At 46.1% G+C, this 18,089-nt stretch overlaps 1 protein-coding gene across 9 annotated transcripts in view; it reads right to left on the bottom strand.

Annotated features, from left to right (window-relative positions):
- Positions 1-11,260: 11,260 nt before the first annotated feature.
- The window catches only part of LOC121600374, a 147,295-nt gene continuing 140,466 nt past the window's right edge, over positions 11,261-18,089 (bottom strand). For all 9 annotated transcript variants that reach the window (XM_041928893.1, XM_041928900.1, XM_041928895.1 and 6 more), the window contains one exon: positions 11,261-18,084. In XM_041928893.1, the coding sequence (XP_041784827.1) occupies positions 14,276-18,084 (3,809 nt within the window). In that variant the 3' untranslated portion in view covers positions 11,261-14,275. The remainder of the gene's footprint in view (positions 18,085-18,089) is intronic.

Below are 18,089 nucleotides of genomic sequence, written 5' to 3'. Positions count from 1 at the left end.
CTATCGCCAATCGGTGCCGAGGGAGCGCAATAGAACAAAATCCTCCCAGAAAAGAGCCGGAATTGATGTAACGTGGTCGGTTTGGGCAAAAAGGGTGTTTCCTTTTTGTGCATCATGGAGTATATGGAGAGAAATCCATTAGAACGACGCAATCTCGCTAAGAATCGGCATGTTTACAATTAATTTGGGAAGTGGATTCCTGCTCGTGAGTGAATTAAATGGATGTGACGCCATGGATTTGTTGGCAGCATTGTTCGACTGCATAAATCACCGTAGAAAGTAATAACCAATACTCAGAAAGCATTCCCAACAACGTCGATGCAGTGTATGGAGCTCAGCCAAAGGATTCAATTACCGTAATGAGTCATGAACATAATCAATAATCATTCACCTGTACCGCGGATTGGCCTTGGGGTTGGGCCACGTTCATCGTTCGTTGAAACGGCTAAAGGTATTATGGAATGATGTGTTGATTTATTTATATTTTCATTTCGTTTTCGACGCAAATGCTCTCATGCGAAACATGCTTCATTTGCGTATGTTCTGGTTGCAATTTGCTTACTATAATGGAACAGTTTCGATTTGTTTAACGTGACCGAACTTTGAGCTACAGCGAAAGACTGAATTTTATCATCTAACAATCGATGTTAAGCTTTGTCTATTTAAATTCAATATAAATTGTAATGTCAATATAAATTCTAACAGAATACCCGTGGAGTTTGCATATGAGGTGGTTTGCATTCGTTTCAAACCGAGTTTTTTTGTAATGTTTTGTTTGAGAACATTTACAAAGATGCAGCCATTTCTTGGATTATTGGTGCTTAATCCATGTTGTTGAACGAATCTTTAATTTCATGGTCTAGAATTCAACGTTAACCCAAAAGTTGCAAAAAATTCACCCCGACCCATGGCCAGGTGTCTGTAATGTAACAATCATCATCCATTGAACCACATTGTGCAACCACAAGCAATGCAATAAAAAGATCAACGGTGGACGAATATGCCTCAAAACGCTTCTCGTTTGCGAAAGGTGTCTATAAAGGATCAATTTTCGGGCCAGAAGTACCTTTGTGGGAAGCAATCTGCGGCAACCACTTCAGGCAAGAGTTGGTTCAGCTGTTGTTCATTTCGGAGGCGCACTTTCTCCTTCAAAGAATGGCAAAAGGACAGACAAATAGGGACAGGATCATGGCAGGGTCCTTTAGGCTGCTTCTGGCAAGCAATCGGAAGAAGTCATTATGGGAATTAATTGATGTGTAAATAGTGGAAACATAATCCCGGGCTACGAGAGTGTGTTTGAGTAGGCCATGGTGAGGTTCTGGAGATTTCCGTTGGTCCAGAAGGCACACGAAGGTTTTGCTTGTATGTTATTTGTGATTTTGGGACTGAAGTAGTAAGATATTGATCGAAGCACTGGAAGTCAGTAAATTTGAAACAAATTTAAATTGCTGTGCTTCAGTATCAGGAGACGGTAACCAATAGTCGGAAAAAGGTGCTAAGGCATTCACTTAATTTAAAAATCATTAAGTGAATTAATTCCCACACTTCAATTTGTCACCCCACTCAGCATTACGGTGTATTTTGTTAATACCAGCAACTACCGGCGGCTATGTACAATGTGTCACAAATTGAGAAACACACCCCGAAGGCTGTACGCCACCATCACCCCGTCTGATCCGGAATCAGTAAGCTCTTTAACGCCAAATCAATGTGACAAAAACAAACCCACACGGGGACCAGCTAATCGTAACCATCCATGCACGTGGCCGAGGCCTTCGCGCTGTGGCCGACACCTTAGTTAATCGAGTATGTTTTGCCATCATTTGTAGTTAATCGAAAATCTTTTGCCCTCACTTTGTCCCTTTCTCACACCTTTTGGCAAATCACTGCTTATTAATCTGAACTGCGCGCAGTACAGGGTAGAAAAGTCGAGTGGAATTGGGTGCGTTGAAAGTGATCCCGTCTCCCTTTTGAGGGGTAGGGAACGACAGCTCTTGCTCATATCAATGTCAACTCTGTCGGAACAATTATCCGAGTTCTGTGCACTTGACAAAGAGCACTTCATTTACGTTTGGTTTATTGCCGCTAGGGGGAAAAGATTTAATTATGATTGGCAGTGAAACACACCCCATCTTTGTTTAGTTTTCCCAAATTTTTCCAAATGAGCAACTAGCATTTAAATTGAAATTAATGAATTGATATTTTGCGCTCCCCTTCCCTATTCTGTTGCTGCTTTTAGAGCGTTGGATGGCAGTGTCGGTAAGATTATTTGCCACGCTTGGCTGAAGTTAAGCTGGTTCGATATGATGTCATGCTACGATGCTATGACCGATGCTCTGTATCATGTTTTAAACGATTTGAAAATGCAAAAAATATCAGCTCCCAATGGCTAAGCCACGGTTCGATTTGTCACGGGCCTCATCTCTGTGTTCCGAACGGATCTATTGAAAAATGGCTCTATTGAGCGAAAGGCTTGATGGCAAATGGAAACATTTCAGTGAACCGCGTATAATCCTGTTGCATAATATTGAACGATGCATGACAGTATACCTATTGGAAAAAAAGAAATCGGGGTGGAAAGCATGCCACATCTGCTTTTTGTTCGTTGTTTTTTTTTAAAGAGAAAACATCTTTTGATTTTAAAAACTTTTTTTTAAATTTTTCAATCTTGTTTCAATTCATCTAAAATAATTTCTATTTCATACGTAAATAAGGGGGATTTTAAAATTCCTATTATGCGTTTTAATAACTGTTATTTGTAGAAGCATTTTCTGTTCGTTGTACTTCATGTTGTTGCTCGTACCCGTTCCATCACGGATCCAATACAGGCGTCCCCCGAGTTACGACCCCCTCGAGTTGCGACGATTCGCAGATACGACGATTTTGATTTTGACAGTGAAAAGTTGTCATCGAGAAGAAATTGATGTATATTTTTGAATTTCTGAGCTGATAACCGTTACACACACATTTCCAAAGATTCCACAACTACCCGATATTGAATATCTATATCGTGTAAACGACTTTTTGTGTAAAATTAATACATTATCGAACATTGTTTCAAATAAAAACCCGATATGATAGATTTCGACTCTTCAACTTCGGTTATAAACTTTACATTGACAGATATTCGACATACGACTTTTTCGACTTACGCCTTGCGTTGGGACTTTTTTTCGGTCCCAAATACAGTCGTATCTCGGGGGACACCTGTATTCATCTCGTACAAAAACCCTTCCAATTCACTGTACAAACCAACTCGAGCACTTTTGATTTTAAAACTGCACGAATTATCAAAATTTTGTTCCTGCTTCGTTCCCACTATGCAAACGGAGCGCAGGACGCACTGTGGAAGAGAATTAGGTGGACAAAAGTTAGCGAGCTATAAGCATCGTGCCATAAACTGCCATAAAACAAGAGTTGAGAATTCTATTTTTTTTGCTGCGAAATCAGAATTTCATGTGCTTTTTCGGGGGAAAAAAGCTGTAATTTAGCCGTTTGTTTAATTAGAAACAATATTAAGGCTTGTTAAATAATGATTGAGAGCAAAATTTCGCGTATTTTGCCACATTCGATAAAAATATTCTGAGCTTAACTCAACTGCGCTTCAATCGAGTTTAAATTAACAATCACATTAATCGCCCCAAGGACTGTTAATTATCAGTGATAAGCGCCAACTAATCAATCGATCAACTCATTTTCCCACGGCCGACCTCACCACCTTACTTCCCACACAGAATGAGGCCACCAGCTTCCTCCACCGATTGGAAGGTTCTGTGTTCCGATTTTCTGCGGCCAACGCCTCTGTGTGTGGTAATCAATTTAAAACCAGCTTCACCTCATTATGCTTGCAACAATGTTCCGGTGCCGTAGTTGTTGCGCAGTCATTCGCCAAATGTGACCGACCCGGGAAGCTTTCTGTCCCATGGTACCCCATATCCGTGGCGTCCGAACCGGCTAATTGCGGTTGATTGATCACTCACTTTTCAGCTGCCCTTCCCGGGCTGGTTGTGGCTTCTTTAGAAGCTGGCCGATGTGGCTCCCTCGTTCGGAAGTCATTCTAGGGGCGACCACAACGACGTTCTCTCTCTCTCTCTCTCTCTCTCTCTCTCCTCTCTCTCTCTCTCTCTCTCTCTCTCTCTTTCTCTTGTTATCAGCAACCATTAACCGAGTGAAGCTCCAAGTGAACCGAATCGGGCTTGCCTGCCCGATAAGATAAATTGTCTCATTAATGCAGCACAAAAGAGAAAATGGTGGTGAATGTTGAGCGCGCCCTCTCAACCCAAAAGGGGAACCTGTGGCGATGAACGTGACGGAAAGTTTCAGTTGTAAAATTGCAATTGGTTACACTTTCCCGTCGGGTTGGTTGGGCTGGGAGGCGCTGTCTGAAGTATCTTTCATAATGGTATGACTTTTTTTTTTCTTTACATCAGATGATTCGTAGGAAGGGAAGGGAGTCCTTAAACACAGCTCTGTGTACAAAATTCCATAAGTGCTGCAGCTTCGCTAGAATTCACACCGAGATATGTCCTCCCCCCGGGATTAGGCAGTTTGTCATTAATCAACGCGCAATGACCGCATTGGACGTGCATGGCATTGCACAGACACATCAAATTGCTCGGAAAACGGAGGGACCGACGAACATCGGCCAATGGTGCAAGGGTGACCTTGGCGGTATCTGGTCAGGGTTAAAAAGGGCCTTGCACATACCCACACAAAAAACTCCCACCATGACCATGTGCCCAAGGAATGTTGAAGCCTGCCACAAATATGTCTGCTGTGGATGGTGAATGTTGAGAGATAATGCATTCTTCGGCCCTGTGCCTCGGTGGTAAAGCGCCATGCGGTCGACCAGAAGACCGATGCGGCTAATAATAAGTGGTAATTTTTTAATGGACTGGAAAGAAACGATTCCTCATCTTGTGGAGGCATTTTCGGTGGATGAAAGAACGGCCAGAAAGCGTTCGGTTTGAGAGCGAGAGAGAGAGATAGAGCATAACAGAGCGAACGAAAGTCTTGCTGGTGCTGTGACGAATTTTCGGATGCTTGATGCTTCCCACTGTCCCTGTGCTAGAACAATCCTACAGTGCGACCACCGACGGCGCGGATCGTCTCATCTCGAAGCGTCGCCTTCCAATACGTCATCTGATTCTGGCCGACGATGATGATGATGACAAAGCTTACGCTTTTAGTGCCCCGACCAGCTATCGTCGTCATAGCCTTCTTGTCGATCAAATGACTTTCGTTCACTCGTTCGTTCGTACGCAATCGTTCTCGGTCGGCTGTCCGGAAGTTAATTCGGAAGAAACGGGCCGTTTTTGTTTTATTTCCCCATTCTGTCGAATTAGCTCTACAACTTGTTTCTGGTTGTTTGTGCGGGCCTTTTCTTGTGATGGGATGCGCTTCTAGGCGCCACACAGGAGCTAGAATTTGATGACTCATCGAAGAATACCGGTGCTGCGGAAGAGATGGGTGTTGCAAAAGAGCAACTCTTTGTGTAATTAAAAACCATGTTTTTGTTCCTTCTTTTCTGGGTTTGTTTCAAAATGTTTAAATTGAATAGTTGGCTAAAAGGTTTTAGTGGTTTATTCCATTTAGAGCTATTTGAAAATGAATTTTTTTTACAATATTCTTCTTCTTCTTCTTCTTCTTCTTCTTCTTCTTCTTCTTATTTTTCGTATTCTTTGTCGTATTCTTTTTCTTCTTCTTCTTTTCATTCTTCTTCTTTTTTTTCTTTTTCTTCTTATTTTTCTTCTTCTTCTTCCTCTTCTTCTTCTTCGCTTTAATCACTCATGGGACATAACTCTCAGAAATTCATTGATTTGCACCCATTACGGGCATGTTGTTAAGTCGTGCAAATTGATGACTTTAACAAGGGATCAGTTTCACAGTCTAGCATTATAGAATAAGTCTTCTCAACGATCTAATGCAGAATAGAAGAGGTATATGCTGCTCTTGAACGTTGATTATAGCCGGAATTCGGTGCCTGGACCAGGAGTAAGGATTGGGAGATGATGTTCCAGAACCAGCAGATATCCCGTTAGACCTAAGATATCTTTAACTCGAATATTTGGTTGGTTGAGGCTCCGGAGAACTTCTAGGGTAAGTTCAAGTTGTATTGTAGGTCTGAAATAGTTTCAAGAAGAATCAATTCTAGGCTGGAATAGATACAATACTAGTTACATGATCGAAGGTTAGGTTTGCTTATTATGCTAATAGAATAATTGAGGCTACTACCCGCAAGATCGGTAGAATAAGTTCGAAACTGGAATAAAGGCTGGATTAATTTTGAGATCAGTGGATTGGAGACTTGGACTTGATGGAGGATTAAAAGACTTGTTTCAATGCTAGGACTAGCCTCTACGACCGGTCCCAAGTACAGACCTGTTTTAAGGCTGAATCTATATGAACAAGATAGATTTGGGACCAGTTCCGGGATCTAGTTTTGAGTATTGGCATAACATTCCACCCTGTTTTCAATTACCAGTTCAGTTCTAAGAGTTGCAGGTGATGTTCTACCAAAATCAGTTTCAGCACTAAGATAGATTCAGAATCAATGCCATAACGTGGTAGATTTGGGACGTGCTTCAGGTTCAGTTACAAAACAAGCTCTACATCTAGGATAATTACAGGAATAAAGCAGCTGTACGACTTAGATACGCACAAGACTAATTCAAGGATTGTGATAATAAATTCGGGATGAGTATTAGGCCTAGTATATGAATAGATTCAGAGACTGGTTTAGGTTAAGGCTCAAGATTAGTTCAGAAATACAAATGTACACATCCCGTACATCCCGTTAGAGCAGTTTCAGGAATCCCAAGATCTTAGTCTTGTCCCAAGTTTTAGGAAGAATTTGGGGACTAAGATAAAAAAAACGCAATGCAATGGGTAAGGTTTAGCTCAGAATGCTTGCCGACCCGTCTCCCGGTCCGTGTTAGTTTAGGATTCAAAACTGGCAAAAGGGTATTCGCCGAGATACGGTGAGATACCTCGGAATCGTGCTATATATTCTGTCTAGATATTTGAATACTGGAACCAGCAATATTTGTCCCCATGTTTTTCTCCAAACTGCTCCCTCAATCGGCAAGAAACCATTGTCCAATGTTCTGTAAAAAAGCGGGGAACATTGTTTCCGAATTGCAAGTGCACACATCTCCGCGATTTAGTTCCAGCTGGCAACACCACCGCGAGGGAAGTCATCCGGTCATGCTGCACAAATTAATTAGTCCACAGGTATCGAGCGCTTGCTCCCCCCGAGGAGGACCGGCCTGGACGCACGACATTATTGAAAAGCCCCAGGAAACGCTCTTTCCACAACCAAGGTGGGCCGCAGCGGTTGCCAATATTGGCGCTGCGCGCTAATGAACCGTCAAATCATTTCATGGTGTGCTCCACCTGCCCCTCCCCCGCAAACGAAGCCATCGGGTGAGGTCAATTTTCGGTGGCACTAATTTCATCCCCCTCCCCACCGTATGACGCTTGGATGAGGTTTGGGAAAACTAATTCGATTGCTGAAGCCGATGTGTGTCTGTTTCTCTGCAGAGCATGTTGTTTTTTTTGTTGGTTGTCTCGGTGTGCTCCAGGATGAGTGTACACAGCGGCTCGGCTTCATAGGCTTCATAAATTAGTCGCAGTCCAAACCGAATCAACCTAACGCCGGCGACACACAGCTGCTGCCGGTGCTGCAGGCTAGCCAGTCGATAACGATGCCGTCGAAGTCAACCGACCGTAGAGCAATGTGTGTGTGTGTGTGTGTGGTTGTACGTGACGCTCGGTACGAGACCGTGCCGGGCCCTTCAAACAAGACCCGCGTCGCGCGAGTTAAAACACAACCACACCGGCCCACGCGCTATCGCTTTTTGTGTCATGCCCGATGCGTGAAACTGGGTGAATCCAATTGAATCAAATGGCCGGGTGGCCTGCAGGGCTGTCTGGGCGTTCGATTTGCCATTTGGCAGGGAAACAAGAACAGTAGAAAAAAAAAAACAAAGTCAAATGAAATTCAGGAAAACAGGACCGAATCGTACTTGGAGTTTAATTTTTTGAAAGTAACACGCACTCCCGGAGTCAGCGAACTTCACGTCGTCCTTTTTTTGGAGGTACAAGTTTGAAAGAACTATTACCGTTTGAAGTGAAATACATTTGGAATGGAGAGAATATTCAAAATAACTATCATATCAAAGAGAGAAAACGTTGCTTTTTCCCAAAAATGTGTGACAGTTGGGAGTGTCCACCCAAACGCATCATGGCCTGCACGCCGTCGCGAACCAAATCAAATCAGCAGGCCATGCGTGGTTTCCAAATGTGGTTACCGATGCGGAGAACCACAAGCGAGCTTGTTCGTGCTTGACCGCAGGTGAAAAAGGCCTACTTCGTTCCCTTCTCTTTGCCTTTCAGACGGTGCTACACACATCGGGTCAGGTGATGCTGCAGAAAGAAGCAACCCTTGACCCTTCAACACTGACCTGTATTGAAACAACAGAGGCTTTCGAGTGAGAGAGAGAGAGAGTCAGAAAGGAGTGGAACTAAAAACAGAAATCGAAAAGACCATAAAATGCAATCGTCATTCCCTTGCCGTTGGAGCACCGTGAAGCGCAAATGGTACGGTGAAGTAGAACGGAAATTCAATTACACGTGTGTGTGTCTGTGTGTCGGTACCTGGTTCTGATCTGGGAGGTACTCAGGCACAGCGGGTATGGGACTCAGGAACCCCGCGTCGATGTCATTGTCGTAGGTCCGCTTGCTAGCGTCCTCCTTGCCCGGCTGAAGAGAATGAAAATTAAAGCCTAAAAAAGTACTGCAAGCTGTCCTTGAGGTACGGGTACGGGTGCTAATTATACTGCCTTGGCTTGTGGATTAAGGATTTCTGTGAAGCTAAGTAAAAAAACAGTGTCCTTTCATTTACGATCTAAACAAACTCCGTAATGTTCGATTATTGTTATTATTACAAGTTGTTAGCAAAAAGGCCGTGGTGAAGACATTTCAAAACAAGGTCACTTTATCTGCTTCGCACGAAGCGGAACCGATTGTTCCAAAAACAGGAATGCTCATTGAAAGAGTGATAAAACAATGTGGAAAATTTCGAAGAAAACATATAAAAAGTATAATTTATATCCTGAAAAAGCAAGCAGAAATGTGAAAATGTGAAGAAAGACAAAGAATTAATAGAAAAAAAGAAAGAAGAAGAAAAATGGAAGAAGAAACACTAATCAAAATCAAAAGGTAAACCAAAGCATTTAAATTCCTCATTATTGTGTGATATTTCACTTATCTTTTCTCTTGTTTTAGTTATTTACTTCTTTTATACTTATTATTTACCCTCTTTCTCATTTTCAACAAAACAAAAACAAACAATTATTCACATTTTTTTTGCATTTATTTTTCACTATTGTTTCCCACGCAGCCTTCCCCTTTTGCGCTTATTTCTCAGTGTGGTTTTCGACTATGTATATCCCACTTGTTGCCATTAGGTTGATTCTTTGTCATCCTGTGACTTCCTTCTTTTGCAACTTCTTTACAACTGTGTTTTACTTCTTTATGTGCGCATTTTCATTTTCTTCTTATTATTTTCAATCAATGAGAGGATGGGAGGACTGTTTCAGTTTTTTTGTTTATTATTTTTCTTCTTTTATTTTACTTTACTTTACCTATTTCACCTAAAAGGGGGTTCCGCATTCCGTAGCTCACCATGCTTGCCGTGCATCACAATTTTCGCTTTTTTTCTTCTTTTAATATTTACTATTTGTATCATACTGGTGTGGCAGCAATGTAATATATATATAGATATATGGGGTGCAAAATGGGGAAAAGGAATCAGGATCGTTTGAATGGTTTTGCTGTGGCTGTGCTGTAGAAAGGAAGCAATTAAACGATGATTATGATGATAATGATGGCGAAGGTGAAGATGAAGATGAAGGTGGTTCACATTAAGTATTGGGTGTCGGGAGGAGGGCATTACAAACACTTACTGCACCCTTTTAACACCTCTGAAGCGGGCGTTTGTGCTTATTGATTGATCTTTTCTCATCGTTTCTCATCTTCAGCCACAGAATCAATTGTTTTCGCTTGTATTTACGCTTTTGTTTTTTTTTCATTTGCTACATGGCACTCGTCACTGTGTCCCTCGTTTTCCATTCCATTCACCCGTTAATTGTTCACTTTTACATTCTTAATCACACTGTGCAAGAAGGTGGACTATTGTTATGCTACACAGAGGCAATGACAGGACGAGCTCTCACTCCGGCGGACGATTGAAAACTGTGTTAAACAGCCAAATTCCACCCACACTGGATGCCATGCTGCCTTCTCTTCTCAAATTCCTTCCATTTTACCATTTATTTCAATTATATATTACCTGTTTTGTGTTTTTTTGTGACTCTTGTTATTTGTGAATCACTAATAATTGTATAAAACAAAAGAAACAACCCTTCTTTCTCTCTGTTTTCCGATCATTTTCTTCCTTTTCCCACCGGCAAATAAAAACACACCCTCCTTTGGGGAAGGAACACACACACTGGGGGGGGTTAAGTTTTTGTCGAATTTTGCATCTTTATTTTTACGTAATTCTTAATTTTTACTGAATTTAATTACTTTAAATATTCATAATTTGCATCATTACCTTTTTTTTTGTTTTGTTTAATACACACGACGCGTCTCACCAACGCTCGATTTGAATGCGTGTTCTGGATGTTTTGTTTGTCCTCTATATCCACTAATCCACTTCACAAACAATGCTACTGCTTCACTTATTCGTTTTCGTGTGTGCAAGTTGTGTTGTTTGTGTGTTTTTTCTCCTTTTCTCTCTCTTACTCTCTTATATCATGTTTGTGTTTTGTTGTGTGTACGATTTATTCTTCTTCTTTTTTTTTACTGGCGAACTTTCGCGATCACCTCTCGTTCGATCGCTTATTTCGCTTACATCATAGTAGCTCACTCACTCGCACACACTCACTCACTCACTCACACTCGAGCACACTATTTTTCTCTTACTTTATTTCTCCTCTTCGCACTTCGCACGCACGTTTTCTAATCAGTTTTCATCAATTATATTTATATACCTTTTGTTTATTTATATTATTTCTTCTGTTTTTTTCTTGTTTCTTTTGTGTTTGTGTTTTCTTTGTTCGTTTTTTGTTGCATTTTTTTAGCGTACTTTGCCTTGCCTTATTTTCCACCTCCATTTTCCCCACTTTTTTTCTTTCGACTTTGCTCTCTTGGGCGCATGGTGCAAATTGTAATTATTATTTTGTTTTTTTTTTTGTTTTGCAACAAACGGTTTCGGTCATTTCGTGGTTTCAATAAAATCTTGTCACAGATTTATCTTGTTCTTTTAGAACCAGTCGTGGGTTGTTGTTTTTGGGGGGGCTACACTTCTCTACTAATCATCTCTCTCTCTCTCTCTCTCTCTTTCTCTTAAATGCTAGCATTTAAATTCTGTGGATCCTGTTGTGTTTGTCTGTGTCTGTGTGGTTTGTTTCGTTTGTTTTTATGTGTTCTTTTTTTTTTGCTACTCTTTTTCTCTCCTCTTTATTATGATTATTTCCTGTTCTTTTATCCTCTTTTTTCTTCTTCATTCTTACACTCTTTCTTGAAATGTGAAATGTGAAATGGGGTGGAAAGGAAATGCTTTTACTAAGATTTTGAGCGTTTGCCAGCTTTGCCTGTTTTGTTTTACTAATTGTGTTACACCTTTTTTTAAGTGTTTTGTTTTATGGGGACTTCTTCATTATTTCAACTATTTGCCATTTGTATAACTTTACACACTGCTTTGACGAGCGGGGGAGAGAGTGAATAGCACAGAAATGTTGAGATGGGTGGGGTGGAGTGGGAGTAAATGGAAAGGAAACACAAACAATGTTCATTTTCTTCCTCATTTTGCTTTTCTTCTCTTTTTTTACACACACACACACACACGCATACCTATTCATTTCAGTTCGGACCTCTCGGGTGGGCGGGGAGGAGATCCTTGTTTAAGCATTTCGTCGGGGCGCACAAGAGCATTAGACAGTGGCTGCCCTCGTTGCCGCACACCGTTCCATTAAGTAGCTACGTTTTCGTGCGTTTTGTTCCGTGTGCGCCTTCAACTTTGTAGCGCCATGTATTTCATTATGTTTTTACTATTCAACTTCGCTATCACACGCTCCTTTTTTGTTGGGCGGGGGAATGCAGCCGAACAGGCGACACACAAACACACACACACACATTTATGCACACAAGTGGGCAAAATGAGTTTGTTAAAAACCGAACGACGAAAAAAACACACTATCCAAGATAAAGGCTCGACTTAAGAGAGATGCTTTAAAAAAAACAACAAAGGTAATAATGCTGCTTAAATGCTTTCGGCAGATCCTCTGCTTGTGGTCGGGTTCCGACTGTTGCGTACGTACTAATTAAGAACGAATTAAAACCTTCCCCATACTTTACATCCTTTCATTCTATCTTGCGTGTGTCTGTGTGTGTGTTTTCTTCTTCTTCTTAATCTCCCCCTTCCGTTTCGCACCGGAAGGATAAGTAAAATCGATTGAGAAAGGTAGCAAAAAGAAAAAAAACATAACCCAACATAAACCACGCGCACGCGCACTCTTACACACTAACCTCGCTTATTTATATATATATATATGCGCATCCGAACTATAATATTTTTTAGATAATAATAATAGTTTAAAAAATAAAACGATATTCACATATACATTCATATATATATAGCTATATAGTTACAGGTCCATGTACAGAGGGGAGGGAGGGGGGGAGGAGGGGGTGTGTTACATTTATATAAAACAGACTAGCGTTTCTTGTTGTTCTTTTGTCCACAAAAACAAAGAAAACATTCACGAATCACACGATCACATACGGCGCCAGGGAGACGACGTTCATCATATAGCATTGCGCGCAAATCGGCATGGTTGAGGGAAGGGGGGGGGGGGGGGGGGGGTAGGGGGGATAGCTGTAGCAGCAAAGAATGACCACGTGGTGACTGGGCGATACGGTATGCGACTGGGGGTAGGAGGGCTTAACAGGGAGTTTCCCCTTTTAGCTTCTGCTCCCATTCCCATCCACATGTATATATGGCAAGAAAGTAGCGGAGGGACGACACAAATTATATTATCTATTGTTTTTCTTCTCTCGCTCTCACTATATCTCTGTCTTCTGTACACTTGGCAGGAGAACATATGGAGGTGGGGAGAGCAGGGGGAAGGAAACTTACATTGGTTGTTGGTTGCTTCGGCTAAATATTTACCACCACTGCTCTACAGACGACGGATTAAATCATCACAATAAGTTTACGGCTGCCTAATAGTTGCCTATTACCTTATCTCCTTCTCTCTCTCTCTTTCTCTCCTTCTCTCTATCTCGCTCTCAAAGTGTTTGTTGGTGTGTGTCTGTGTGTAATTAAATTACTGAAAAACGTAAGGGCTGTCCCTCTTCGTTTTGTACTGCGCTGCTGGCTGTGCCTTAAAAAGCACCAAAAAGACGCTTAACAAGACACCTCACCCAGCGCGTAAATGTAGGGGCTCTCTATCCCCGCCCAAACATTGCGTCAGCGCCTGCCTCCGTGCAGCAAAAGTTGCTAATTGCGACACGGGCAAGTCGGAAATCATGATGGTGTGAGTAGTGTGAGATTACGAATTCCCAGCACGTCCGCAACCATCCGCTCGTATCCCTTCTTTTTGCCATGAAACTACCGACCAGAGCCTACTACTACTGTGTGTTTTTGCTGTTTGTGTACGTGTGAATGTGTGTGTGTGTGCTCAATTATCCTTATTAAAAGAATTATGGCCCAGGCGAGAGAAGTGAAATGCGTCTTCGGGGGGTGTTAATTAAAGGGGGAAGGAAGAAGTCAAATTCCATCCCTTTTAAACAGTGAGCTGCATGAGAGGGATAGATCAGTCCTTTCCCATCTCAACACGCTCCGTTCGCCCCCCATCTCTTCTAAACTATTTACATGCACAGCACGGAATTGTTTCCTTTTTCTCTCTCTCTCTCTCTCTCTCTCTCTCTCTCTCTCTCTCTCTCTCTCTCTCTCTCTCTCTCTCTCTCTGTCTCCCATCGGTACGGCCTCCTTCGATCAATTTGTTTCTATTTGTGTGTTTGTTTTGTGTTGACCACATTGTGACACAACTAAAACGGCAATGGATGAGCTTCCCTAACACAAACACACCAGTACGCTGCAGCACACTTCGCACACCAAATCGCCCACGTGGTCCACGTCTATCAGGGGTCAAAGCGAGGAAAAGGATGTGGGGAGATGTGGGCTGGGGGAGAAATCTTTTGCGCCTTACGAATTGATGAACATCTTGCCACCCTTGTCGCGCAGGTTTGTCCGCGACCCTAGCGCCGGTTCCTCGAGCGCCCGAAACCGAACAAACCCTTGCTCCGCCACCAGCATGCTGCCGTTGTCCTGGGCCGCCCGCGGTTCAATCTTCCCCGGCAGGATGCCACCCCCGTTCGGTGGACCGGAGGTGGGCGTCCCGTTGCCACTGCCACCCAGGCTTGCCGTCGGCGACGAGGACGAATCGTGATGGTGCGCCGCATGATGCGGATGGTGATGATCGTTGCTGGTCGCGTACGGTACCACCACCGCGCCGCCGCCCGCGTACCCCGAGCTGGACGAGTCCCGGGAGCGCTTCTTGCTGTGGTAGTAACCGGTGCCGCTGCCACTGCCGCCGTCGTCAAAGTTGCCATCGTGGGCCGCAATCCGCTCGAGCGAGTCGGCCCCGATACCGCCACCGTTCAGTAGCCGGTCGTTGAAGCTGCCCGGATGGGCCACAAACCCACCCTGCTGCTGCTGCTGCTGCGGGTGATGATGGGCTGCCGCCGAGCTGAGCGTTTGTGCGCCGGACATTGGGCCGGCACGGCGCTGCTGCTGCTGCTGCTGCTGTACCGCCCGATTGTTCGAGGAGGACGAAGAAGCCGACGAGTTGGAGTTGTTGTTCCGGCCGCTACCGTGCGGGTTGAAGTGCATCGCGCCGATGTTGTTGAGCGTGCCGCTCTTCCGCACCCCGATCCGCCGGTCGAAGGAATCGCCCGGTCCGGGCACCATCGGCCCGCCGCCCTGCTGGTGCTGCTGATGGTGGTTGTAGTGATGATGGCCCATCGTGTTCGCACCGCCACCACCGCCGAGATCGTTCTGTAGCTGACCGCTCTTGAGTGTTTTCAGGTTTTTGGACGCCCGGAACTCACCGCGTGCCATCGACTGGGCGGCACTCAGCGCGGAGTGCGGTTGCGGGACCGCCGGCGGCAGGTGCTGCGGGTCAAAGTTCGGCCGCTCGAAGTTCTGGAAGTCGTAGTTGCGATGGTGCGGTGGTGGTGCCATCGGATGCCCGGACGACGGCGGCGGCGCTGGTTGCCCGCCCCGCAGCGACTTCGTATCGTACTGGGGCGCCCCGATCGGTTCCGAGTAGCAGTTGTCCATGATGTCGTGGTACTGGTTGGAGGAAGCGCCCACACTGCCACCACCGCCACTGTGCTGATGGTGATGCTGCTGCTGGTGGTGGTGATGCTTCAGCTCAAAGTTGGGGTTTTCGTAGTGATCCGGCATCGGTTCCGTCTCGTTGAGGAAATCGTCGGCCGAGTCGGGCCCGCCACCGACGACGCCGTGCTCGTTGTTGCTGCTGCTGCCGTTGTAGTTGTTGCTGTAGTTGTGCGAGGACGAGCGCATGCTGTTCGTTTCGAGCGAGCGCTGGAACTCGTTCGCCCCGACCGGGACACCGCCCGGCGGTCCGAGCTGCAGGTCCTGCTGATTGTTCGGCTCGAGGTTGAGCGAGTTGAGCGCAAAGTTGTCGTCGTAGATCGGCTTGCCCGTGCGCATCGTGTACGTGTGCAGGTTGCGGTTGGTGTTGCACACCGCCGGGTAGTCCGTTTCGAAGTTTTCCTGGCTCGAGCTGGAGGTGCACGGGAACAGGGCGAACCCGCTCGCGTTCGGCTGCTCCATGTCCTTCTCGCGCTGGATCACCTTCGAGGTGCCGGTTTTGAGGCCCGTCACCCACGACAGCAGCGCCACGATGACGATCTCGATGAAGCGTATGCTAAACTGGTAGCCCCACTGGAACCAATCGATCTCGATGTGTGACGCCCAGAGTGTGCCACCACCGGCGCCGCCGCCACCACCTGGACGACCGCCGGGGACATCCCCCGGTAGCCCACTGCTTGGCGACAGCTTTACGCGGGTCTGCGAGCTGATGCTAATCGCACCGTAGATCTGTAGCGCGGCCAGCAGAATGAACAGCAGTGCCGTCGCAATGGTGATGTGGATCGCGTACGACAGGTTGTTGTAGCCGTGGATGTAGTTCTGGCTCTTGTGCAGGATGCGCTTCAACAGCCGGTACATGTACAGGTACAGGATGCCCAGGCTGAGACAGATGAAGATGTAGATGATCTGGCAGATGAGCGAGAGGACGCGCGGCGGTATCTGGATGTTGGTCGGAGGGGCATGCACACCACCGCCCCGTCCTCCCATACCGGCCCCAGCGCCCAGCAGCTGCTTATTTGCCAGCTGCAGCTGATGCTGCTTGTGGTAGAACTGCTTCGTCTCGTACGATTCCACCAGATGGAGCGTAATGCAGAGCGTCACATGCACGCCGGACCCGATCATAATCGTCAGCGGGCGCAGGATCGAGCTGTACCGGTTCGTCTTGTGGTTGATGGAGCGCAGCAGCAAAAACAGGATCAAAATGGCGAACGTGGTCGTGAGGAAGGTGAGGGGCAGATTGAGCAGCAGCTCCGACACGAACAGGTTGAAGCTGAAGTGCATGTTGTACGCATCGTAGCAGAGGTAGAAGATGCGCAGCAGGCAGATGATGATCAGGATCAGGTGGATGCTGATGAAGTACGCCTGCGAGAACAGGTGCGTCAGCTTGTCGTAGAAGATGATCTTGAAGATGGAGTAGACGGCCAGTATGGTGAACAGGATGGCCGACAGGTAGACGTGCACGTTCCACGCGATCGTCCACGTGCTGATGTCGGCGATTTCGCCCTGGAAGTTGCGATCGTTCCCGTACGCTCCACCGGCATTACCACCGCCCGCACCCTCCTCGCCCGTGCCGTTCTTGATCATGACCGATTTGAGGTTCAGGTTGGGCATCCGCTGCGTGATCGGGGACGAGGAAGAGGACTGCACGTGCATGGACGATACGGTGGAGGTGGCAATGTGTGAGGTACTACCGCCGGATGGTTGCTGCCGTGCGGCACCCTCCTCAAACGGATCATCCTCTTCATCTTCCTCGTCTTCATCGTTTTCGCCTTCGTCATCCTCAAAGTGACGTCGACCATCACCACCCTCAGGTCCTTCCGAGGCTCCACCATCGCCACCATCTCGATCGCGGTCGCCATCCAAACCGCCCGGTCTGCTGCCTGGATTCTTCGCATTGCTGAGGGAAGTCGTACCACCACCAAGACCTCCACCACCACCTCCAAGGTCGTACGCTGGCTGATTCGGACGAGGTGCCGAAGTGACTGACCGCAGCAGTACGTCCGGTATCATCTGCGGGCGTCCGTTCGAGCCAGACAGGATGCGCGAGATCGACGGGAAGTGCATCCCGTTCGGCAGGATCGCACTCGAGTTGGCATTCTCGTCCAGCAGGAACAGCTTGCTGTTACCGTCATATCCGCCCTTGGCCGCGTCCAGCTTGTTCGACTTCTCCGAGGGTGTGTTGAGCGCCTTCTTGCGCTGAGCGTCCATCGATTGGGAGTTGGGTAGACCGGACGATCCTGCCGGTAGCATCCCACCATTATCCGGACCGACCTTCGACGAGGGACCATTACCAGCAGGGTTTGGCAGGGGTGCTAACCCACCGCCGAGATTACCAGCTCCGGGTGCTCCTGGGACAAGATCTGGCGGACGCATCGGGATTCGCTCGTGCCCCGGCATCAGGCTGGGCGGTGGCAGTGGCCGTCGGTTTGCGTACGTTCCCGTGTTGATGATCGTGCTGTCACTGTTGGTGCCGCGGAGCGTTGGCTTGTCCGCGAACGGGTTGGTGTAGTTGCGGGGCAGCGGTGGCGTGAAGAATGTACGAGAGGGCGGCGAGTACGCGGGGATATCTCCCGCAAACATCGAGTTGGTTGGAAAGCCCTTTTTCGCATTGTGACCTAAA

Source organism: Anopheles merus, chromosome 3L (assembly GCF_017562075.2).
Source record: "Anopheles merus strain MAF chromosome 3L, AmerM5.1, whole genome shotgun sequence".
NCBI classification, from domain to species: domain Eukaryota; kingdom Metazoa; phylum Arthropoda; class Insecta; order Diptera; family Culicidae; genus Anopheles; species Anopheles merus.
This window is presented reverse-complemented; position numbering and strand designations above follow the sequence as displayed.